This window comes from Dromiciops gliroides, chromosome 4 (genome assembly GCF_019393635.1).
Source record: "Dromiciops gliroides isolate mDroGli1 chromosome 4, mDroGli1.pri, whole genome shotgun sequence".
In the NCBI taxonomy this organism is placed as follows: domain Eukaryota; kingdom Metazoa; phylum Chordata; class Mammalia; order Microbiotheria; family Microbiotheriidae; genus Dromiciops; species Dromiciops gliroides.
This window is the reverse complement of record NC_057864.1, coordinates 117,588,123-117,615,333: the sequence shown is the minus strand read 5'-3', so window position 1 is coordinate 117,615,333 and position 27,211 is coordinate 117,588,123. Positions and strand designations below refer to the sequence as shown.

The window sequence follows — 27,211 nt, the reverse complement described above, 5'->3', positions numbered from 1 at the left end:
ATTGTTAAGAAATTATAAAGTTGGCAATGCTAATGTTTCTTGAAATCTTTGAGACAAGGGTTTCATATCCAAACTAAAGTGAAAGGTTCTGGAAAAAAACCCAGTTTTTCCAGTTTATTTGTAAATAGTGTTGGGGGGCTCAGATCTAATTGATTAATGAATGTGAATTGTGAATTTCTGCTAATTTATGAAATATTCAAATTTATCCCTTCATTGCCTTAGAACCCAAGATTAGAGCTGACAAGGAAATGAGTCAGTAGCAGAAAAGGTAAGGATTGATATTATTATCTAGTGAAGTACACCATTAAAGCCCACCTGACTTTAAAATCCTGTTACATAGGTATAGACAAAACAAATATAAAGCAGAGAGAACGTAATTTATGGAGGGAGCCCTAGTGCCTGGGTGGAGGAGGAGGACCAGGAAAGACTTCATGTAGTAGATCATACTTGAGCTGAGTCTTGAAGGGAACCAAAGTTTAAACAGAGGCAGAGGTGAGGAGGGAGTGCTTTGTTTATATGGGGGACAGCCAGTGCAAAGGCCTGGAGATAGAAAATGGAGTATTTTGAATGAGGAACAGTAATAAGGACAATCTTATCTGTGGAGGAAGTAAGTGAGTGAGTGAGTGTAGGGGAATGATGTATAATAAGCCTAGAAAGGTAAAATGGGATTGGGGTGAGAAAGGCTTTAAATGCTGAAGATGTTAGCATTTGCACATAGAAATAAGAGGGACCTACTGGAGTTTATCCAGTAGAGCAATAACATGGGGGGCAACCTGTACTTTAGAAAAATCAGTTAGAAGGCTAGTTACAGGATAGATTAGAGTAGTAAGAAACTGGAGTCAGGGAAACTAGCAGGCTATTACAATAATCCAGGGCAGTTAGGTGGCATGGTGGGTAGAGTGCCAGCTTCGGAGTCAGGAAGACTCATTTTCTTGAGTACAAATTCAAATTCAGACACTTACTCTGGGCAAGTCACTTAACCCTGTTTACCTCAGTTTCCTCACCTGTAAAATGAGTTGGAGAAAGAAATGGCAGACCACTCCAGTATCTTTGCCAAGAAAATCCCAGATGGGGTTACAAAGAGTCAAAAATGACTGAAACTACTGAACAATAAAATGATAATCCAAGAAAGTAGTGTTGAATGCCTGAATTAGGCTGGTAGGCCTGTGAATTGAGTGGAGATATACACAAGGGATGTTCTGGAGTTAGAAATAACAAGATTTGGCAAATGGTTAGATATAAGAGGTGAAAAAGGGTGAGAAATTGAGCATGACATTGAATTTGGGAAACCGGAAAGATGATATTGTCAACAGAAACAGGAAAAATCTTAGGAGAGGAAGATTTAGGGAAAAATCATTTGGTTAAGCATTTATCAAATGTCCACTATGGGTCTGTAACTATCCTAAGGGTTAGGAATACAAAGAAAGGCAAAAGATAGTCCCTGTCCCCATGGAGCTCAGATTCTGATGGGGAGTCAACATGCTAACAAATTTGCACTTATAAGATCTATACAGGATAAATTGGTCAAGAATAATCTCATAGGAAAGGCATTAGCTTAAAGGGGGATTGGGAAAGATTTCTTGTAGAAGGTGAGCTTTTAGTTGAGTCTTGGGGACCACAAAATCCCAAAACTTGAGATGAGAAGGAAGAAAATTCTAGGCATGGGAGATAGCTAGTGAAAATGCATGGAGTCTGTAAATGGAGTATCTTATACAAGGAAGAGCAAGGAGAATAGTGACACTGAATCCCAGAGAAAGTTTGAGGATGGAAGAAGACTAAGGTGTAGAGGAAAACAAATTATGAAGGACTTTCAATACCAATGAGCATAGATGATTTTATATTTAATCCTCCAGGTCATAGGGAGCCATTGAAGCATATTGAATAATGGAGTGAGATGATCAGAACTGTGCTTTAGAGACATCAAATTGAATGAGATGCCTTTGAAATGTTCGATTGACATTCGGTGATGTGGGTCTAAAGCTCAGGGGAGAGACTAGGGCTGGGATAAATAAATCTGGGAGTGATTAGCATAAAGATAATAACTGAACTTCTGAGAGCCAATGAAGTCATCAAGTGGGAGAGTGTTGAGAACACCACACAGTTGGAGAGCATGGCATGAATGAAGATCTAGCAAAAGAGACTGAAAAATAGTCAGGCAGGAGGTAAATCAAGACATGGAAATTCAAACTATTGAGAAAGAGGTAGCCAACAGTGTCAAATACTGTGCAGGAGTCAAGAAGGAGGAAGATGGAGAAAAGTCATTCACCTTCAAATTGAGATTTTGAATAAAGCAGTTCTGGCTGAATAGTGAAATTGAAAGCTAAAATGTAGAGGGCACAGAAGAGCATGAGATTCAATGTTGCCACATAGCATAGACAGTTTTTAATCCCCCAGAAATTTGGTCAAAAGGGAGAGATATAGCTTGTGGGGATGGTAGAATGCATGAGGGGTATTTTTTTTAAGCTAGAGGGAGACCTGTAAGCTCTTTGAGGGCATGGGCTATTTCACTCCTTTGTCTTTATAACCTTTTAGCACTTCTCAGTCCTTTAGTCAACTTATACTTATTAAACCCCTACTATTATTTTTCAGGCACTGTGTTAAGTGATGGGCACACCAACAAGAAAAAAAAAATCCTTGTTCCCAAGTAGTTCCCAATATAACAGAAGAAACCACATGTAAACAACTGTGTACAAATAAGAGATATCCATCATAATTTGGGGAAAATCTCAGAGGAGAGACACTGAAATTAAAGAGTATTGGGAAATGCTTTCCCCCCCTTTTTTTAGATTGAATTTTTTATTTGTTTATTTATCTAGAATTTTTCCCGACCTTACAAAAACAAATTGTAACATCCATTTTTAAATCTTTGTGTTCCAAATTCTCATCCTTCCTCCCTATTCCCCCTTAAGAATTCAAGCAATTCAGTATAAGTTATACATGTGCCATCATGCAAAACATAGCAGACAAAAAACTTTAGAAAAAGGAACTAACAACAATGACAACAAAATATACTTTCCATCTCTATTCAGGTACCATGAGGTCTTTCTTTGTAGATGGTTTGCAGTTTTTATAAGTCCTTCAAAGTTGTCTTGGATCATTGTATAATAACTGTCATTTGCAGCAGATCATCTTACAACATTTCTGTTATTTTGTATACAGTACATTTCACTTTGCATCTGCTCATGTAAGTCTTTCCAGGTTTTTCTGATAGCATCTTGCTCATCTTTTTTTATAGTAAACTACATTTATACAGTACTTTAAAGGGAAATTTCCTTACAAAACATCCATGAGGTTGATTATTGCAACAATAATAATAGCTAACATTTATATAGTACCTTATACCGGACAAAGAATTTTCTTCACAATAGCCCAGCAAAGTAAGTACCATCATCATTTAAAATTAAAATTAAAATTTTTTCCCAATTACATGTAAAGATTTTTTTTTCAGTTCCAAATTTTTCTCCTACCTCCCTTTCCTCCCCTATCCCGAAGCCAGCAAGCAATCTGCTACAGGTTATACATTACAATCACGTTAAACATATTTCCACATTAGTCATGTTGTAAGAGAAGAATCAGAATAAAAGGAAAAAAAACATAAGAAAGATTAAACAACAACAACAAAAGTGAAAATAGTATTCTTGAATATGCATTCAGACTCTTTTCTACCATGAGTCTTTTGGTGTTGTCTTGGATCATTGTATTGTTGAGAATGGTTAAATCTGTCACAGTTGATCATCACACGGTGTTGTTGATACCGTGTGCAATGTTCTAATGGTTTTGTTTATTTCAGTCAGCATCAATTCATGTAAGTCTTTTCAGCTTTTTCTTAAATCCATCAGTTTATCATTTCTTACAGTACCATAGATTCCATTATATTCATATACCACAAGTTGTTTAGACATTCCCAAATGATGGGCATCCCCTCAATTTCCAATTCTTTGCCACCACAGAAAGAACAGTTATAAATTTTTTTGAATGTGGGTTCTTTTCCCTTTTTTATGATTTCTTTGGGATATAGACCTAGTAGTGGTATTGCTGGGTCAAAGGGTATGCACAATTTTATAGCCTTTTGGGCATGGTTCCAAATTGCTCTCCAGAACAATTGAATCAGTTCACAGCTCCACCAACCATGCATTGGTGTTCCAATTTTTCTACATTTTCTCTAAGATTTATAATTTTCCTCTTTTTGTCATATTAGTCAATTTGATAGGTGTGAGGTGATAACTCAGAGTTGTTTTAACTTGCATTTCTTTAATCAGTAGTGATTTAGGACATTTTTTTTATGTGGCTATAGATAGCTTTAATTTCTTCATCTGAGAATTGCCTGTTCATATCCTTTGACCATTTCTCATTTTGGGAATGACTTGTATTCTTATATATTTGATTCAGTTCTCTCTATATTTTATATATGATGCCCTTATCAGGAACACTGGCTATGAAAATTGGGGAAAGGCTTTTTTTTTAAAGAGGTGCTATGTTAGCTGAAACTTGAAGGAAGCCAGGGAAGGTAAGAGGCAGAGATGAGGAGGGAGAGCTTTCCAGGAGAGTGAGTTGGGAGACAGAATGTTGTGTATGAAGAAAAGCAAAGAATTCAGTGTATGTGTATGGTCTAAGAAAATTGGAAAGATTTTAAGGGGCAATATTGCAAAGGGATCTAAAAGTAAAACGGAGGATTTTTTATTTGATCCTGGAGGCAATAGGGAGCCACTGGAGTTTATTGAATAGTAAGGAGTGGTATGGTCAGGACAGTACTTTAGGCAGATGAGTAGAGAACAGGGTGGAGTAAGACTTGAGGCAAAAAAGACTAAACCAGCAGACTATTGAAATAGTCCATGCATGAAGTGATGAACACCTATATCTCAGTTGTTATAGTGTCAGAGGAGAAAAGGGGTTGTGTATGAGATATGTTATAAAATGGTGGAATTTGACAAATGATTAGATAGATATGGGAAGTGAGAGTGAGAAGTCTAAGATGACACCTATGTTTTGAGCCTGGGAGGATGGTTGTACCCTCTCTAGTAATTAGTGAGTTAAGAACGGGGAAGGTAAATGTGGAGTTTAAGCTGTCTAGGATGTTTGAGTAATGTCATGAAATACACACACACACACACACAGAGAGAGAGAGAGAGAGAATCGAAGGCTGAAGAAAGGTCATGAAATATGTGGAGTGAGAAAAGGCTATTAGATTTGGCAATTAAGAGATCATTAGTTGGAGAGAGCAGCTTTCTTGGATGATGTCAGAAGACAGACTGCAAAGAATTAAGAAAAAATCGAGAGGGGAGGAAGTAGAGACATCTATTGTAGGTAGTTTTCTCAAGGAATTTATCCAAAAAGGAAGGAAAATATGGGATGGTACCTGGCAGGGAGAGATCAAATAAAGGTTTATTGAGGATGGGGGAGCCATGAGGATATTTGTAAGCAGTAGGAAAGCAGGTAGTAGACAAGGAATGACTGAAGATTAATAAGAGTAGGGATAATGGGGGGAGAAGTCTGCTTGAGAAGACAGAATACAATAAGATCCCTTATGTATGTAGAGTGGCTTGCCTTGGCAAGAAGGTCCATCTCTTCATGTAGCATATGGGTGAAGAAGGACATAGCTATGGAAAACATTGGAGTAATAAAAGATGAGGAATAGGGGAGAAGAGGGAACCCTTTGTGTATGGCCTCAACATATTCAGTGAAATATAAGGCAAAGTTATCAATTTAGAGCATAGGGCATGGTTAGATGTGAGAGGATTAAGGAGAAATGAAAAAGTTTGGAAAAGCCATGTAGTGAGTGGGATAGTGAATTAATTGATGTTCAGTCATTCAGTCATGTTTGACTTTTCATGATCCTGTGGCCTATACTATACCACTGTAGTCCATGGGGTTTTCTTAACAAAGATACTCCAGTGGTTTGCCATTTCCTTCTCCAGTGGATTAAGGAAAACAGAAGGTTAAGTGATTTGCCCAGGATCACAGCTACTAAGTGTCTGAGGCTAGATTTGAACTCACATCTTTCTGACTCCAGGCCCAGCCTTTTATCCACTGAGCCATCTAGCTTCCTTAGTGAATCAAGGTAAAATAAAGTACATTTTGCTGCAGTTGAGAACACAGATGAGATGTCATATAAACTTGTAATTGGCCCAGTCAGCACTATTGTGTGATTTTTCTCCAGCTTCTTTCAGTTGCATGTGAGTCCCTGTTGATAGCAGGAACTTGCTGACACACAAAAGTTCCTCAATAAATGCTTGTTTATTGATTAATTCCCTTTACATAGAGAAGACTTTTATCACCATATTATGATCCTCAAAGTGTCACGTTACACAAAATGCATTCACTCAATACTGTCATCTTTATAAATGAATAATTGTACATTTGAATGTATGGCAAATATATTTTAAGTAATTTGTGTCTGCAAGGGGTCTTTAGTTATTTGTTGATGTGTTGGGTCATTTTTCAGTCATGTCTGATTCTTTAGGACCCCATTTGGGGTTTTTTCGGAAAGATACTGGAGTGGTTTTCTATTTCCTTCTCCAGCTCATTTTATAGATGAGGAAAGAGAGTCCTAACTGTCAAGAAGCTTGCATTCTTTTTTTTTTTTATTTTTACAGGGCAATGAGGGTTAAGTGACTTGCCCAGGGTCACACAGCTAGTGTCAAGTGTCTGAGGCTGGATTTGAACTCAGGTACTCCTGAATCCAAGGCCAGTGCTTTATCCACTGAGCCACCTAGCTACCCCAAGAAGCTTGCATTCTAAAAGGGGAGACAATGTATAACTGAGACATGTTAACTGGAATTATGGATATATGTATTTATCTCCATGTTTCATGCAGTTCTCTTAAACTATTGATTGCAAATTAACTGTCAGTATGCATCGGTGGGAGAGTATTTCCAAATTGCATCTAGTTTACCCTGAAGAAATTACAGATTCTTACCTCCCTCTTATTCCTTTAATGGTATGGGGATTATAAAAAAAGCATAGGATATGATCTCCCTCTTTTCAGAGCTTACTATTTACATAGGAATATAAGACATATTCATATGAAAAATATTACTACAATACAAGGCTGTGTATAGTTAGTGCTGAATGAGTGGGATAGACCCTTGACTTTATCTCCTTCCTCTTGCTGACCACAATTTTCCATTTTCAAGCTTGCTAACATTTCCAAGAGAGAGTACACAGGGGTTATGGGAGAATGGAAAATACAGACCAATCAATTTTGCTAATTGTTAGCAGCTATGACAAAATGGTTGGTACGGGAGAAGGTTGCAACTATGGGCTTAAATGAGGTTTTAGGGTTATCTCTGAATTCCAATTACTCTTTGCTCTTTTCCATTACATAAATAATTGACAGTTGACTATATATTTATGCCATATTTGTATTTTTCTGTCCTTTCACCCCACTTAAATGTAAAATTTTTGAGCACAGTGACCATAGTTAACCTAAAATCTTTTAATTTCTTCCTGTGTAGGATAGTGCTAATGTGTAGTATATGTGTATTGATTACCAGTGTAATGATGGAAGTTAAAATTGTTATCTCTCCTTCACATGATTTTTGGGAAATTAAGGGGTAAGGGTGAAGTTCATAGAATTTAGAATTTAGAGTAGGATTGGAAGAGGCCTTTGAGATGGTTTCATCCAAACCTCTCATCTTACAGAGGAGGAAAGTGAGAAGTAGAGGGAGTGATTTGACTGTCATACATGTAGTATGTGATAAAACTAAGATCTGAACTCAGCTTTTAATTCCACATGTAGTACTCTTTCCATTGTGCCATTCTATGTTCCTATGGGATCGGTGTTTTCTCCTTTTATATTACTCAATCACACCATCCTTCACCCAGCAAAATCAAACCCAGAAGTCCCTAAACAACCCCCAAACATGAAATTCTGATGATGCTAAACACCTAACAAGATCCTAGGTTTGTCCTGGTTTCAAAAGGTCATGATCCACACATGAGATGCCACAGAAATCATAAATATCTTGTAGTTGTATGCAGCTCACAAGCTGTCATTGGTTTAAGTCTTCCTTATGTGATAATTTATACAGCGATTGAAGAACACATATGCCATGCTTTATACCTAAGTAAGATGTGAGATAGAACTCTATGATGGTGTTATTTCTCTATTAAAGGGGAAAAGAGAGTATAACAGAATATTTAGAGAGCTAGCCTTGGATCTAGGATGACCCATTTTTAAGTTCTTCCCTTGATGCAGAATCTGAGAGTACAAAGGGACTCTAGCAGCCAACTAGTTGTGAAAGATTGGTCCCCACTATGATATACCCAGCTAGCTTAGCTACTGTTTGAAGACTATCACAAATATGAGCTATGTGACCATGGACAAGTCATTTAATCTCTCATTGCCAAAGGAAACCCTCTTTAAGATTATAAATTGCTTGAAATACATGGTGTTATGATCTAAGTTGTGGATGAGTTACCCATATTCATCAGTGGAGAGAGTTTCCATACTGGGAGTTCCCTACACTGATAAAATCACAATTCTGAACTAATAAAAGGGGGTGGGGTAGGATGGTGGCAAAGGAAAGAAAACATTTTATAATACTTTGATTTCTTTATTCCTAGGTTTTTATGTTTCTCCAGGCAATAAAACTGGCTGCCTGCCCTGCTCATGCCATACAGCTGGTGCAGTTCATCAGGTCTGTAATAGCCTAACTGGTCAGTGCATTTGCCAAGATGCTTCTATTATTGGACAGAGGTGTGACCACTGCAAGGACCATTATTTTGGGTTTGATCCTCTGGCTGGGAGGTAAACATCTATTAGTTTTAATAATTAAATGTTTCTGATTTAATTATCTTGGCAATTACCTCTGCTTGCTAACTTTGAAATTTTTATTGGCAGCCTCAAAACATCATTTCCTCTAAAAGATAATCTTTTCAATTTACTCACATGCTTACATTTATGTCTCCTTGACCTCTGCTTCTGATGTTAAATATGTCACAGGGCTCTCGGCAGGTTTCCTAACGCAGTTGCTTTAAAAAATGATTGGTGTTAAATAAGGCTCTTTTCTAAATCTTGGGCTTTCACTGTGAAGTTTTGGTTCCTCCCCCCTTTTTACAGAAATTCCCAAATGTCAGCCTCTTGAAACTCCAAGAAGGAGAACTATTGGGTGCTGAAAGACCGTCACTCCCTATTATCACTATAGATACCCTGAACTCATCTCCCTCAACTTACCTCATGCTGGCTGCTTTTCTGTTTTGGCTGTTTCTCCTAGAGGTTTAAGATCTAGCAGATGAGCATGCCTGTTTTTTCTATATTATTATTATTATTATTTTTACCAGTGAGCTAATTTTGTCAGTCTATAAGGTGTAACCTAGAAATAAATGAAACATTTTCCAAAGCTTCATTAACTCTTTTGAATCTAGTACATTTGGCTCACTCTGCCTTTAAACAGATATTTATACTGTATTAATTTGCACTCGTTTGTGTGCTGTTAAAAAAATGTGTCCTTACCGAATTTCTATGTGTATTTATCTGACCTCTCCCATAAGATTATAATCTCCTCCAAGGTAGGAACTGTGACTTCTTTCTTTGTTATTCTCATCCCCATGCAGCTACCATGGTGCTCTGCACCCCGCAGGCACTCAGTATATGAACACATATATTGCTGGCTGACTGACTAACCCCTAAATTAGTCCATAGTCCACTGCTGATTATTCAAGGGTTTGTAGATTATCCAAGCTCTTTTCATCTTCTCATTTCCCTCCTGCTGCCTGCCTTTTGGCCATGACAATACTCATTAACACCTCCATTAGAGTGTAGACAGGGTAAATACAAGCTAAAAATCTAGCTGGTAAATGAGGGAAAATGTATGCCCTCCCTATGGGTAGGGGAAAGTGGTGTGGACACTTGCATTGTTTCTGTGATACTCAACCTCCCACCCTCTTTTTTTTGGCAGAGTGGGGCAAAATAGTATAGTAGATGGGGGCAATGAACTTTCAATCAGGAAGACCCAGGTTTGAAACACCCCCCCTGAAATAAACTATCAGTGTGACCCTAGCAACTTATTTAACTTTTCTGAACCTCAATTTCCTCATCTGTTACATGAATGTATTGAGTTTGATGACCTCTAAGGTCCTTTCCAGCTCTCAATCTAAGGGTGAGTGGTAAGGGGAATGGAGACAGAGTAAGAACTGGAAAGGAATTGAGGAGCAGGTTGGAATGGTGAGATTGCCTTTGCACTCCCCACCATTCCTTTTCAAAACTTCTCCATATTTTATATTTTCAGTATGGAGAAAAATTCCTTTATTGTGGCTAACAGAATCAGCAAGGTGAATACACTAGAGATTTCCTTTCTCCTCTAAGACTTAGTTCCATGCTGTGTCCCCTTGATTTGGGAAAGGAAAATGAAGCTGTGGTGTCCTTGTGCCACCAAAGGATATAAGCATGATTGTGCTTTTGTTAAACTCGACATGTGGAATGTGTGTGCATCTGGAATGACACCCCCCCACCCCCCACTCATGGGTAACTGATGATTTCAGTTGTGTCTTTTCTCTTTAGCACTGATCATCATTACAAAGGAAATTCCTTAGCATGAAAGGTCAAGAGGGAGTCTGGAAGTATGATCATGAGAAAAGACTTGATTTATTCTTTCTCATAGTTGGAAAATGATAAAAATTCATTTTATCTTTACAGGGTCTTTTTTTCCCACTTCTTGAAAGATGTGGAAATCTCCCTGATGACTTTTGGTTGTTATTGTACATATGCCATTTACTGTTTCAAAATACTCTTAAGCTTTAGTGCAGAAATAGCTATAAATATGGGGAACTATCAAATATGTGGTTATCTCTTTTTGGCTGAGGGAAGAATATCCACATATCTCAGGAAATTTATATAGTTATGGAGCAAGAGAAAAGTTAGGCCCAGGACTTAAACTCATGTATTGAGTCATTGTGTTCTTTTGTTTGGGGGAAAATTGTCACCTGTTTGTTCTTTCTATTGAAGTATGCTGAGCACCCCCTAAAGACCCTCTCCCAGTTGTCACAGATGTCATTTCTTCTTGCTTTCCCTCATGTTCTCTTCACTTTGCTCAGTTATATCTTATGTTTTTGTTCCTTTCTTCTATATTCCTCTCTTGCTCCCTAGAGCCAAAACAGGTTCCTTCTACCCAGTCTGACAAGCCACCTGTGTTTTTCTTTTTCAGTAGTTTATTCTTCAAAAGGTACCTATCAGAACAATGGAGGAGGGGTAGAGATGCCCACGAGCTGCTCTGAGAACAAAGTTCCCCCCCATTTATTTCTGACACATGAAAGAAAAATGACTAAACCCTGCATAGAAAACAGTGAAATAAAACAATTGGCCAATTCAAAATCCGTGTAATAAAAAAGTAAATTGAATTTGACCCCCAAATAATTCAACACAAAAGGAGTCATGTTCAGTTCCTTTCCTACAATTGTCAACACATTGTTCAGATCCATATTTATACACTGCATTTACTTATGCTATCTTTACTTACCTTGTGACAATAACTTCTGTCTTCCTTGGGTTCTCAGTGTGCTTAATAAATACTTATTGACTGACTGATCACACCTTACCTGTTCTCTATAATCCAACAGACTTTCCCCATGTTATATTTGATAATATCTTACTCTAATCTGCAGACAGGTATGCCATCTCTGTCACATTCTTTTACCACCTGTCAGTTATTCAATAAATGTTTATTAAACCACCTCCTGTGTGCTAGGCACTGTGCTAAGTGCTAGGGATAAAAAAGAGAGGCAAAAGATAGTTCCTGACCTCAAGAAGCTTACAGTTTAATTGGGGAATCAACAAACAAATGCAAAAACAAGCTATATCAAGGGTAAATAAGAAATATATATCAAAGGACAGGCACTAAAAATAAGAGCGGTTGGGAAAGGCTTCCTGTAGAAGATAGTAATTTAGCTGGGACTTAAAGGAAATCAGGGAGGTAAGTAGTTAGAGATAAACAGGGAAAAGCATTCTAGGGATGAGAGACAGCTAGAGAAAATGCCTGGATCCTATTTTATCTTAGTCCCTGCGACCTCCAGGGTTCAATATAAAGTTCTCTATTTGGCTCTGAAAATATTTCCTGATCTGGCTCTCTGTGTGTTCTTACCCTTTACTCATTCCTATGTACTTTACTGACCAGTGACACTGGCCTTTTCATTGTTTCTTGAACACGATCTCCTGCCCTTGTGCATCTTACATGATTGTTCTTTGTGGAATTCTCTTTTGGCATCTCTGACTTCCTTTAAGTTTCAGCTAGAATCTCACATGCTGTAAGAAGCCTTTCTTACACATCCTTTCTTAATCTTGGTCCCTGTACTCTGAGATTAGTCCCATTTTATGCTATATACATCTAGTTTGTATCTAGTTGTTTGTAAGTAGTCTTGACTTTGTACTCCTTGAGAGCTCAAATGAGATGATATTTGTAAAAATATGCTTAGCATAGTGCTTGGGACATAATAGGAATCATCATCATCATTACTACTACTACTATTAAGAACAGGGACTTTTGGGGGTTTTTGTATTCCCTGTGATTGGCATAATTTCTGGCACATAGTAGGTGCTTAATAAATTCTTATTGATTTGACTTATTCCTAAATTCCTTATGTTGAAAACTAGTTATTCTTCTTATTATCAGCACAGTTATGGCTGGAATATAATTTTCCCCTTGAGTTCTCAATTGAGGACAGCCAGACTCCAGGCTATTCATGGAATCTGTAGGACCTGCTTCAAACTTTCAGGACTTTCAATCAATCTATAAGATCACAGAATCATCATTGGAGTTAAAAGGGTATGTAGAGGTAATTTATTTCAACCCCCTTATTTTGCAGATGTGAAAACTGAAGCCCTGAGAGATGAAGTGATTTTCCCAAGGTAACATTGGGAAATTGGTGGCAGAGGCAGGGTTACAAGCTAAGATCTTATTACCCCAAATCTGGCACTGTTTCCACTACACTAAAAAACAATGAATGATTAAGCCCAGTGAGGAACTGTGCTTGGTGTTATGGATACAAAACCCAAAATAAAAACTGTCCCTGCCCTCAAGATGCTAACATTCCTCTGTGATGAATGCAAAGGAAATCCTACACATGATCCCAAATTTTGGGAGGAGGCATTTTTGCTCTTTTTACAATGAATGTTTTAATATAACATTTGACCATGTGTAGAAATGACATGCAAAATTCCAAATTGTGCTCCACTGGAGGTTTTTGTCAGAACTAGATCACTGAAAGAAGTAAATTAGAAGAAAGCAATCAGATACATTTATTGTCAATTTGTCTCTTTTTATAATATGGTAGTGGAAAATATTGGGGAAAGAGTTTCAGTACAACTTTGGGAACTTTTTTTTTAATATTCTCCATTGTTCCCCAAAGGATGTTGAACATTCCACTAGTGTTATGCCCAATGCCTTAAAGGTCCATTCTCCTTATAATACTCTTAGCTGAGAGGTTTGTGTAATCATAGGTTCAGGGATAGAAGGAACCTCAGAGGTAATTTAGACAAATTATACATCTGGAACTGGGAGGGGCCTCAGAAGCCATCTTGTTCAACCATATCATTGTACAGATAAGGAAACTAGGGCACAGCAAGGTTAAGTGATTTGCCCAAGTTCATACAGATAGCAAATAGTATAGCTGAGGTTGAAATGTGGGTCTGCTGACTTCAAATAGCTTCCCCCACCACTCTCTGTACCTTGTTGCTGTCAAAAGTTAGAGATTCCTCTATTTTGTGTAGATTATTTTAATTTGTGAACCCCTCAATGAGGCTTGGTGGGGGGGCGGGTCTCAAGCTTCTGAGAGTGGAAGCTTGAGGCTGCACCAAGGCTGAATAAAGCTTTTGTGTACCCCTGTCAATATTTGAAAAATTGTACCCTTTTGTATTTGAACATTCCATTCTTATGTGTTATTTTTCAAGGAGTGTTGGAGACTTGACTGTCTAATACATGGGTCTTGTCTGATTACACAACAAATGTCTATATGGTGTAAAAAGCGGCATTAAAATATGCTTTTATAAAAAGTATGTTGCACCCGCTGCATGCTGCATTCAAATCCCAGCTCTACTGCTTGCTGCTTCTGTAACCTTGGGCAAGTCACTTTTTAACTAACTGGTTTTTAAGGTCCCTTTCACATAGCCATTCAGTCAGTCAAGGACCATTTATTTAGTGTTATAGGCCATGCTAAACCCTAGTTACACAAAGAAAGGCATAACCACAGGGCCTGACCTCAAGGAGATGACTTTCTTGACTGCTTTTTAAAATTATTTTTTGAGAGGCAATGGGGGTTAAGTGACTTGCCCAGGGTCACACAGTTAGTAAGTGTTAAGTGTCTGAGGCCAGATTTGAACTCAGGTCCTCCTGAATCCAGGGCCGGTACTTTATCCACTGTGCCACCTAGATTCCCCAAGGAGATGACTTCCTAATGGAGTGATAAACACACAAAAAACGATGTATATACAAGATTTATCAATGTAAATGGGAGGTAGTCTCTGAGAGGGGGACTTGAAAAGACTTATTGGAGAAGTTTGGAATTGAGCTGAGTATTGAAGGAAGTCATAGAAGCCATTATCTGTTGGATAAGGGTCAGAAGGCCTAGCCTACCATGGCTGGATTGAGGGAAGAGTGACCTCAGAGTGGTGAAGGATTGTTTGGAAGATACACTAGCCAGGTAGGTAGACTTCCCCTGCTTGCCTTCTACTCACAGGATCCAACTAATCCAGTTCCTTCATTGGGATGAAGAACTGAGACCCAAATAGATTAACTGACTTTCCTAAGGTCATTTATGGGGAGTAAGCTGGAGAACCAGGATTTAATCCTAGGACCTTTGACTCTAAATTCAATGTTATTTAAAAAAATTATTTCTATCTTAGACGATCAAGCTTCTGATGACAAACTGTATTTTTCCAATGCATCCTTTTTTTTTTTTTAATGGAGGTATTACTCTAAGAATAGTAAACAGGTTCTGACTCCCCTTCTGTTTGCACACCTGAATGGGGGAAAGGTGAAGAAGCTCTTGAGAGAGGAAAATATATGAGATTTGTGATCTTAAAAACAGAAGCAAATTAACTGTTTTCCCATTTGTATCTCAGGCAACATTTAGTTACCTAGGGTTCCAAACAGAGCTATAATGGTCATGATTGCTGGCCAAGATTAGCAATGCTTTACTCCTGTTTTGTTTACCGTAATGAACTGGTCAATAAACATCACAAATTGTTTATCTATATAAATCTTGACAGATTACTGTTTATGAAATCCATTTAGCAAGTGAGGTTTTCCCATAAGGATGAAAAATGAAGATTTTAAACAGATTGCGGGAGAAGCTTGAGCTGTACCTAGAGAGTCAATGTAATAAAGGTTTCTTTATATTAATATTACAAAAACCATTTATCCTGGCAAAATCAATATCACAATTCATCTTAGTTTGGTTTTTCTCTTTCCAAGTTGAAAATGTCTTTTCTTTTATTATATATAATTCTGTTTTAATAAATGTGAGATCTATCTCATTTAAAAGGAGCTCTTGAGGAGGAAGCACTTATAAAATGACATGAAACTTGTAGCTTATTTGGTAAACAGTCCAAGAGAATGTAGAAAATTATATTTGTGGGTCTGCAAAATTTGGAGGCACCATTGTACTTAAATCTTAATCAACAAGACTCCCCCATGATCTTTACTTTAGAGGAATAAACAACACCACTTAGAGAGGATCCAATCCAAAGGTTCCCATCAGGCAGAATTCCCACCAATCAAAAATCAAACAGTTATCACAACAGTCAGGCTTCTGCCTGGATAAGAGGCCAGAAAGTCAAGCACAGCCGTTTTTAATTACTCAAAGTACAGTATGCTTTTGTGGGAAGGGATTTATTTAGTTTGGGCTTACAGGTTAATATCCCATGGATATTGATTGAATGAAGGTATAGTTAGATGAGTGGTAGTTGGCTGGGAGAGAAGGAAGCTACATCTAGGAAAGGAACAATGTTAGACACTAGGAACCATTACTGTAAATGTACTGTATGTAAAATAAGTTTGTCTCATGAGTGAATGGTAATGAAAACTGAAATTCTCAGGAGACCCTTATTCATGAGTGGTGCAATAAAATAATTGTTGCAGGAGCAGAAGCTTGTCTTTCAATGTTTATGAGTGTCACCATAACATCAATGCCACATCCCCAACACCCCCCCCCCCGGCCCCACACCAACATGTATGCTAAGTAATAGCGTAAAATGAAATCAAGAACAAATAAACCATCTTTGTCTCTCCCAGGATTCTTCAATCTTATTTTTTAAAGGGCATTTTTCTTCAGCTGTGGAAATAACTAAATAGTCCAAGCAAAAACCACTATATGAATGAGGGATTTTTGAGGTCATGTGTATAGATGAAAGAACCCAGAATATTTTTTTTAAAAAGAAATACAAAATGTCCTTTTCTCTCCCTTTTTAAAAAAAAAGATGGCAAACTAGAGTATAGTGGTTTCCAAGAGAGAATGTACTTTATTTATTCCCAAAAGGATATTAGTCCATAAAACAAATTTGCAGTTTATTTTGCAGCTTTAGCTTTTATCAGCCTTTTTAAGGGTGTTGAATGATTACCCAGGAGATCACACAATCAGAGTTGCAGTGGGGTAGAGGAACTCTAATAAAGAAAGACCTTTGCTGTATAGAAAAGATAGGTGAATGATACCCTTAAACTGGTTTTAAATGTGTCACACAAAGAACTCTGTGTTAAAGGTGGTCTTTAGGCATACATACTTTTTTTTTTGTTCTTAATAATTTGTAGTGCCAAGATTGCTTATGCTAATCAACACCATTGCCGTGGGCTAATTGTTAGAGTAATTCTTTTCAGAGGTAACACATTTCAGTTCCTATCACAGTTAATAAAATGCCAGTGCAATAATTTTTCTGGGCAAGTCTGAGGCCCAGAAATTGCAGATAGAAAGTGGATAATTTGTTTCCTAATATTTGCTTCACTGGTTATAGTCATTGATCTCAAACTATTAAGAGGTGCATCGTAGTATACTCACTGGGCAGAACTGAAAATATGGTATCTGATGTTATTTCAGAGGCCTAAACTAAATTGCCCAGATTTAGGTGTCAGGAAGCCTCTCATGGCAGGAAGGGCCTGGTTATGCTTTGGAGAATGTTCTCACCTCTCTTGACTCAAGAGAAGGTAACTGACTTTGATTTAACTTGGAAGGAAATTTGACTCAAGTAAAGGTAACTTTTCTTGGGAAATCTGAGAAAATACAGGTACAGCAATCCTTGGTATCCTGACACAGAACTAAAAAGTACAAACGATCTGCACCATAATATTTTCATACGATTATAGATCTTGGCCTGGTGGGGATCTTATAGGCCATCTAATCCAACCCTCATTTAATGGATGAGGAAGGTGAAATCCAGGGTCAAACAGGTTATAAACAAGAGACAGGGTTTGAACCTGGGTCTTTTGCATTCAGCCTTTCCCTTCTACCACACCCATAGCTAAGTAACCAAAAAAAAAAAGAATGGTAGCGTAGAGTTTAATTGCTAAATGAGTAGAAAAGATACCAAATGATCAGATCATAGATTCTGATCACAAATTAGAATAATAGAGTTAGAATTAGAAGAGATCTTGTTGCTTTTTGTCTTGTAAAGGCTCTTTGTGACCCCTTTGGGGAGTTTCTTGGCAGACATGCTGGAGTGGTTTGACAATTCTTTCTTTAGTTCCTTGTACAGATAAGGAAATGAGGCAAACAGGTGAAGTGACTTGCTCAGGGTCACACAGCTAGTAAGTGTTTGAGGCCAGATTTGAACTCAGGAAGATGAATTTTCCTGACTCTAAGCCAAGTACTCTATTGACTGGGCCATGTAGCTGCTCAGAAGAGTTCTTATTGGATCATCAAGTCTGAGGTAGAATTCGAGCTCTCGTCTTCTCTACCAAATACAGCACATAGCTTCCTCTTAAATTTTTATTAAAAGGAGTAAAATGAAATCAAGATCTTTTAATGAAAAACTATTTGTCCCAAAATGAATAATATTTTTAAGTCACATTTGTGAAAAGGAGAGTTTCTCAGACAGGTTCTTTGGCCCCATTAATCCTTTGTTCACCATGATGTTCTCTGAAGGGAAAAGTGATAGAGAATGGGATATTTTCCTTTTCTTCTTAGGAGTCTAGCTTCCTGCCATACTTTATGGATCTGTATCATTCTCTATAGTTTCCCAGTTTTTCAGTGCCATCTTTCCCATACAAAATGAGCACAAAACCTTTGTACCCTTTTCATGTCTCCAAGTGCTGTTATTAAGTTTTCTTTCCTTTCTCCAGCCTCCAAATCTCACTAGCCTCCCACCCACATTAGTTACCACTAAGCCTTCATAGAGCTTACTTTTATTCTTCCTCGTTAATCAACTCAGGGAGGGAAGTGAAGAAAATAATATGTCATTTGGTGTATAAGGGGAAAAACCCTCTCTTCCAGAAAAGTTTCACTCTAATATCTTTTCACAATGTGGAGGTGACCCTGGGTTGCTGAAGGCTATCCAGTAGAGTACAAGGTTGGTAATCCTACCAATCTGAGAAGTCTTTGAGAAAGGGCTTAGTGACAAATTATCTGACTGCCAGCCTAGGACCCATCTAGCCAAATCTGAAAGGCTCATCACCAGAAGGTTGTTCTTCAGGTTATGAAACTTTTTGGCAATCTGAACTCATGAATATCTGGAGGCCTTGTGATTCATATTCATGGAGGGAGTGCTCAAAGCGATTAAATTATAGATTCTTGAAGAATATGAGGTTTTTTTAGGGTAATGAGGGTTAAGTGACTTGCCGAAGGTCACACAGCTAGTAAGTGTCAAGTGTCTGAGGCCACATTTGAACTCAGGTTGTCCTGAATCCAGGGCCAGTGCTTTATCCACTGTTCCACCTAGCTGCCCCCAGATTCTTGAAGAATATGAAGAAAAAACATTGGAAAACTTAGATTTGGATTCCCTTTGGATAACAATAGAGGAAGATTTTATATTGGACTCTGGTGCCTTTTTCTTCAAGGACTTCTACTTCACTAATTCAACTCTCGCTTTACATATTTAGACCTTCCTGTCTCATTTGGGACATTTTTTATACCTACTATCAATTTGGGGCAATGTGGCATGATGGATAAAAGTAAGATCTAGAGTCAGGAAGACCTGCCTTTAGCCCTTAAGAGTCGTGTGACCCTGGACAAATCATGTAACTTTTATGTGCCTCAGTTTCCTCATCTGCAAAATGGGGATAAAAATGTCTATACTACCTACTTCATAATGTTGTTGTGAGGCCCAAATAAGATAATATATGTAAAAAATTCTTGAAAGTTTAATAAATATTGGCTATTGTTATCGTCATCCATTGACGTCTGTCAGGGGAATGCCAATCCTAATATTAACTCAATTCAAACATAATTCTGATTCATGCATTTTTTTAAAAAAAATTATGCTCAGGAAGCTAGGTGATGCAGTGGATAGAGCACCAGCCCTGGATTCAGGAGTACCTGAGTTCAAATCCGGACTCAGACACTTAACACTTACTAGCTGTGTGACCCTGGGCAAGTCACTTAACCCCAATTGCCCAGGGGAAAAAAAAAAGTTATGTTCCATTCTAGAGATAAGTTGGTTAATTAATTCATCCATTCAACAGATATGTGTTGAGTCTGCTACAAGCAAGTCTTTAGTTGCTGTAGAGTATAGTGTGGCAAATACTGGAAAGATACTGGAAAGAACTGGTCTTGAAGTAAGAAAACCTGAATTTTAATCCTAGCTCTTTCATTTAATTACTATATGACTATTGACAAGTCACATAAATTCTCAGAGAGAGAGAGAGAGAGAGAGAGAGAGAGAGAGAGAGAGAGAGAGAGAGAGAGAGAGAGAGAGAGAGAAACAGAGAGAAAAACAGAAAAAAGAAGAAACATGGAGAGAAAAGAAGAAACAGAGAGAAAGGGAGAAAGGAGGGAGTCTGGGAGGAGAAGGTCGTCAGGGCTTCTGGCTAAAACTGCTGGATGTATGCATTAGTGGAATGGTTGGCTCAGGAGGTGGTGAGTTCCCCATCATTATAGAGGTCTGTAAGTGGGAACAAGATGGCATGTTATAAAGGAGATTTGTGTTTATTACATACCTGAGAGCCTATTTTATTTTATTTTATTTTGCGGGGCAATGAGGATTAAGCGACTTGCCCAGGGTCACACAGCTAGTATGTGTCAAGTGTCTGAGGCTAGATTTGAACTCAAGTCCTCCTGAATCCAGGGCTGGTGCTTTATCCACTGCGCCACCTAGCCGCCCCCCAATTTGACTATTAACAACTACTAAGTTCTTCTGATGTGCAAGGCACTGTGGTAAGCACTGGGGGAATATAGCTTCTTCAGGGCTTTTAATTTCATTGCATTATGCTGTAGAGGCAACTACCATTTTTCTACCTTCTCCTTTCTGTGAACCAGAACAGTTCAATATTTTACATATCAGAAAGGAAAGCCTATTTTCTTACAAGCATAAACAATACTCTTTATTTATCTTTTAAACTGGGGCATATAGGTGTTATAGTAGATAGAGTGCCTGGCCTGAAGTCAGGAAGATTCATCTTCCCAAGTTCCAATCTGGCCTCAGATACTTACTAGCTGTGTGACCCTGAGCAAGTCATTTAACCCTGTTTGTGTTGGTTTCCTCATCTAGAAAATGAGCTGGAGAAGGAAATGGCAAAACACTCTAGTATGTTCACTAAGAAAACCCCAAATAGAGTCACAAAGAGTTGGACACAACAAATGACTGTGGGGACCAATTTTTAAATGGGGAGTGCTAGCTAAGCTATAGCTCACCGCAATATTGGGGCAAGGAAGGAGACCGGTAGCCTCCCTCAAAACAAAACAAGATTTATTTTTAACAAGAACGAACTTAAAAAAACAAAACAAAACACAAACAGGATCAGTAGGATCAAGGGAAAGGAAATAAAATGGGGAAAGGGAAATTATAATACCTGAAAAAATACCACCGTCCAGGAATTAGCTGAAAATACCCAGCAGAATGCCTGTTGCTTTCCAGCTTCCACCTAGAATGCCCAATTCTCCTCCTCCAAACCTAGAAACACCCCACACAGCCCCAGCCAATGAGATGGCCACTCTGACAGTCACATGACTGCCCTCACTAGGCTTCCAATCATTATAATTTTGCCAGGCCCATGTAGGCATTGGCAAGTGCTGATGAGGTGAGGTGCCAGAGCCCTGGCAATGACTACAACCAATGGGTGGAGCACCTTGCGGTTTGTGGAACCCCAGGGCAGTGCGCGCCAAGGCATAAAAACCTCAAATAACAATTAATTCTTTACATGACTCAACAAAAAACATTTAAATTAAATCTAAGGAATTCCTTCACTAGCTAATAGCTTATTTAATTTTTTTTTTCCCTAATGCTATAACTAACTCCCAAATACCTACACTCACGGAAGGGAATACTGGCACATGAAATTCAAAGAGTAGTGCATGATTCTAAAAGCATAAGTAGATGAACAAATCCTGGGGATTAAGGACTATTTTTCATTAATAATCAGTGTCAATTAAGTGCTTTGGGATTTACAAAACAGTTTCTTCCCAACAACTGTCGAAAGTAGATAATATAAATAGTTAGATCCCCATTTCTAAGTAAAGAAACTGAGGCACAGAGAACTTTTGTGACTTGTCAGTAGTCACATAGCAACTAAATGAAAGAGCTAGGATTCAAATTCAGGTTTACTTACTTCAAGACCAGTCCTTTCCAGTATACCACACTATAATCCGCAGCAACTAAAATCTTTTGTGTAGCAGGCTCAATACGTATCTGTTGAATGGATGAATGAATTAACGAACTTATTTCTAGAATTTATCTTTTAAAAAGTCATAAGAGTCAGAATTATGTTTGACTTGACTTAATATCAGGATTGGCTTTCCCCTGAAAGACGTTAATTATTGATGATAACAATAGCCAATTGTTTATTAAACTTTCGAGAACTTTTTGTTTTTTGTTTTTTTTGTTGTTTTTTGTGGGGCAATGGGGGTTAAGTGACTTGCCTAGGGTCACACAGCTAGTAAGTGTCAAGTGTCTGAGGCCAGATTTGAACTCAGGTACACCTGAATCCAGGGCCGGTGCTTTATCCACTGCGCCACCTAGCCGCCCCCTTGAGAACTTTTTACATACATTATCTTATTTGGGCTGTACAACTGCATTATGAGATGGGTACTATAGACATTTTTATCCTCATCTGACAAATGAGGAAACTGAGAGTTAGAACTTGAATGAATCCAGCTAATACAGTGCCCTGATTTTATAGATGGAGTTACTAAGTTACTTGCTGAACATCACACATATATTAAGTACCAGAGCCAAGATTTAAATCCAAGAACTCTGACTCTACTCCCATTTCTGTTTCTACTATACTATGTTATGTTCCCTTTCTATCAGAGAGGTTTGTCAAAGATCAATTTTATTATGTCTGTGGCATTCTTCTGTTCCTATAATTTTAGTAACCATATTTAAAAAAAAAAAAGGATCATGGGAGCCTAAATTTAGACCTAGAAACTGATCTTACTCCAGGTCATCTAGTCCAATTCTTTCATTTTATACTTCATTCCTGTGACACTGGTCTCTCGGCTTTCCCATGAATGAGACACCTCTATGGACATTTTCATTGACTATTCCTCATTTCTGGAATGCTCTCCCTCTTCAACTCCAACCACTGACCTCCCTGGCTTTCTTTAAGGCCCAACTTAAATTCTGCCTTCTTCAGGGAGCCTTTCATAAATTTTAATTCCATTGCCTTCCCTATTTTAGTTATGCCCTATTATACCTTTATACAGCCTGTTTCTACATTTTAATTTCCTTTTTCTCTCCCCTGTTAGATAGAGAGTTCTCAGAGGGGAGATATTACCTTTTGCTTCTTTTTGTATCCCCAGCACTTAGCACAGTGTCTGGCACATAGTAGGGAATTAATACATTTGATTTTATAGATGAGGAAACAGCTGAGTCTTTTTGTGACAGAATAAGTTAGTCTCCCTTAAGAGGACACCACTGGTCAGATTATTATATACATTGGAAGACTGCCAAAAAAAATTGAATACAGCTGTTTTAGTGAGGACTTTAATTATTTAAATTAGGAAAGACTTTATGGGGGAGGTGTGAGCAAGATTTTGAGTCACTTGGGTTGCATTTCTCAATTCTTTATCACATGGGGAAAATTGACTATCTTTGGTCTACTGTGGTCTACTGTGAATGACATTTAACATAACTTATTAAGCCCAATGTTGTTTTCCTTTGATGACTTATTTATTTTATTTACAGATGCCACCCATGCAACTGTCATCTCCCTGGAGCCTTGAATGAAAGTTGTCATCTAGTCACTGGTCAATGTTTGTGTAAACAGTTTGTAACTGGCTTAAAGTGTGATCTTTGTGTTCCTGGTGCAAGTCATTTAGATATTCACAACCCATTCGGTTGCAGCAAAAGTAAGTATATGAAGCTTAAAAGACACACTGAGGTTTTTTTTTCTGTTTTGTTTTTTTTTTTTAACTAACACATGGCATGTCAGGTTCTTCACTGGGAACTGAGAAGGAAAAATTGGATTTACACTTAATTTGGGAAAATGCAGGTAAAAGACAAAGGTCAATTACCAGAGGTAGTAATGGAACCTACTTTCTCGGATATGGTTATCCTCATCTAGAGCTAGTGGTTTGAGTATAATGTTGCTTGTAAAGAAAAGAACAGAAAAAAAAAGAATTGATAATATACCCTTACAATCAAGATTCCTTTCAGCCCTCTAATTTCATGACTCATGGAAGATTTCTTCATGTTAATGTCAAATTCTTATATCATTACCTTCTTCAAAGGTAAAGGTATATTTTTAGGAATCCTTGATGGTTAGCATTATATTGTGTGCCACATATTCTTCCATATGGTCTCCTGAGACATCTATAAGTCCTTATGCTAGGAAATGTCCCACGTGATATCAGGTTGTCACAAGTCAGTAGGCTGTTGTGCTGCCTGTATACTTGATGGTAAGGAAGAAATGAGCTATCAAGTATCACCCCTATGGCACCCACTGTGAATCTGGAGTGGATGAAAGACTGAGTGTTCAGGCTGTCTTTGTATGTTATTAAGTGAATAATAATTATGATGGCTGTCATCCACAGTGCTTGAAGGTTTAAAAAGTGCTCAAGATATATTTTCTTACTTGATTCTTCTAACAATCCAGGAACATAGTTGCCCTAGGCAATACCAATAATAATAATTTGCTTTCTATAAAATATTACATATTTTATAATATTATAATGAATATAATATAATATATTATATGTTTAATATAATATAATACTTTATATTATTATTATTATTCCCATCTTGAGTGGCAGCATCATCTAGACTCTGATGTACTGATGATCTTGGAGCCCAGAAGACCTGAGTTCAAATTTTGCTTCTGTACTTAGCAGGTGTGTGACCCCAGGCAAGTTGTCTAACCTCTCAGGGACCTCAGCTCCTTAACACCAAGAGAAGACATAGAAGATGGTGATCTGCATTGGTAAAGAGAGTTTCTTTACCTGGCAATCCATACCAATGATATCACAGGTCTAATTCCAACCCAATTATTTGCATTTTCAAGACAAAGAAACTGAAACTTAGATACTTCAAGGTACCTATGCACAAGCATAGCTAGTATCAAAGGAAGGAGATCATGCCTAGTTCTTTTTTTCCTGACTCATAGGCCAACATTTCTGTTATACTGTACTGCCTCAAGTTTAATAGAAAGGAAAGGAATTTGTTGGCATTTATTTAATGCCAACAAGTGCTAGGCATGTGTGCAGCATTTTATAAATAACTTCTTATTCATTCTTACAACCATAATGGTAAATAAGTACTATTATTATCTTCCTTTTACAGATGAGGAAACTGAGGTAAACAGGTTAAGTGACTTGCCACAGAGTCATGTGGTTAGTAAAGATCAGAGATTGAATTTGACTTAAGGTCTTCGTCACTCCAGTGTACCTTGATGTTTCTGTCATAGAGTCATGCCTGAACATTTTAAGGCATGTAATCTGAAAAGCAGCATTGTGAATGTCTATGCCTTTATGTAGTTACACATGGAAAATTATCTTATTCAGTGTCTAAGAATCTGGGTCATAGTAGGCACCTGACAAATTTTTGTTCATCATCACTAATTAAACATATAGATGGATGTCAAAAGTAAAAGAGACTTCAAAGATTATTTTACCCAATGTCTTCATTTTACAAATGAGGAAACTGAGGTCCATGAAGTCATAAGGCTCTTTAGGGGCAGACCTGAGACTAAAACTAGTGGCTCCAAATGCAAAGTTTAATTTTTTTCTCTTTACACAGTGCTGCTTTTGACTTATTTCTAGCATACCTTTTGGGTGTAGGTATATGTGAAATTTTCAAACTGAATTTTGTATTGGCACTATACACACCTAGTGCTGAAGGATTCTGAGGTTGGCTCTGCTATTTTTTTATGATTCACCTCAATATAAAAATAGATGGCAATGATTTTTTGAGGATACTGGGCACATACTCCACCTTTGCTTTCCAATATAATATCATCTCCAAAAATCTAAGAGCTTATTCTTGGTCATGAGACAAAATCTTAAGAATTGTCCCAAAGTTAATGTCCCTGAGCATTTCTCTGCCTCTTGAAGTGACATATATTTTACTTGAATAATAAATAAGTGAATTTTTTTACTGACTGACTGGGAAATTAGCAACATCCTACTGTACCAAGCTTCTGTTGTTTTATAGTGTTTAATTATTAAGGATTATTAAGGTTGTAAAGTTTGAAAAAAATTCCTTTCTCCTTAAGAAATTAAAGAATAATATAATTGCTTGGTTAAAGTTTGGTCAGGATTAGAGGACATAACTATTACCTAAGAAAGCCCTTTCAATTCTGGGGGCCCATGAAAGGAAGGCTCCCTCAGAATGAATGGCAAAACTATTTAGAGGGAGAGTCATTTGGAAAGGGCCCTCTTTTATTGAACTTGACTTAGTTTAAAATATGATACTGGTCACATTGTGGCAACTTGCATCATGCTAACTTTTTAAAAAATTAAAATTAAAAAAAATTATTTATTTAAAATTTTTATGCTAACTTTATAATTTTTAAATTTTCTTAAGAGTTTGGAAGAACTCATATTTTCTAAGAGTCCTATTGAGCTCATATGATATCTTGTCTAGCCCCAAGAGCCATCTCAAATGAGATTCTAAATTGTCTCCTCAGAAAGCAGAGTGGCACTCATTGAATCATTAGACTTCACTAGCTGAATTTCCACAATTTCTCATTTCACTGCCGCCCAAGCATGGTTTACTTAGGCTGTGAAATCTGACAAGATCTTAGTCAGAGGCTATCACAACAAATAATCATGTGTAAACGTTTGAAAGACTAAGTGAGATGAACTCTTGTTGCCAAGGAAATTTTTATTCCATGCAAATGATCATTCTGGTTTTCATTTTCTGGGACCTTATGCATGAAACTTAAACAGTCTTCTGTGAGTTGTATTACAGGTATTTCAGGAAGCTGAAAGCCAGTATTCAGATCAATTTTTCTACCTCTTTTATCTTCCATGTTTCTGATTAGATGCAGATTGTTATATAATAACAATAACAATAGCTATTTTTAATATTTGTATAGAGCTTTATTTAGGGTTTGTAGAACACCTAAAATATATTCTCATTTGATGCCCACAATCACCCTGGGAGGTAGGCACTATGATTACCCTTCATTTTACACATGAGGAAGCTGAGGCATACAAAGGTTAAGCAGCTTGTCCAACTAAAGTCACAAAACTAGTAAGGGTCTGTGCCTCAAAATGAACTCAGGGCTTTCTAACTCCAAGTCGAACACTCTACCCACTGTACCTGCCTCTCTCTCTCTCTCTCTCTCATCCATCTATCTATCTATCCATCTATCCATCTATCCATCTATCTATCTATCTATCTATCTATCTATCTATCTATCTATCTATCTATCTATCTATCTATCTATCTATCATCTATATATCTCTATCATATATCTCTATCTATCTCTATCATATATCTACCTATCATCTATCTATTATCTATCTATCATCTCTCCCTCCATAATAAGCTAGAAATATTAAACAGGCAAGAATTGCTGGCCTTTTTGGATGACTACAGATAAGATAGCTGAGTCTCAAAACTTTTGTGAGCAATTAAAGACAGTTGAGTTCAGAGGCCTAAATATAGGTCCACTGAAGGGATCAAATGCACTACCAA

At 37.5% G+C, this 27,211-nt stretch overlaps 1 protein-coding gene across 1 annotated transcript in view; it reads left to right on the top strand.

Annotated features, from left to right (window-relative positions):
• The window catches only part of USH2A (usherin), a 1,082,898-nt gene that overhangs the window by 195,667 nt on the left and 860,020 nt on the right, over positions 1 to 27,211 (top strand). Inside the window, exons 13-14 of the mRNA XM_044004202.1 lie at positions 8,566 to 8,749; positions 23,258 to 23,421. Of these exons, the coding sequence (XP_043860137.1) occupies positions 8,566 to 8,749; positions 23,258 to 23,421 (348 nt within the window). The remainder of the gene's footprint in view (positions 1 to 8,565; positions 8,750 to 23,257; positions 23,422 to 27,211) is intronic.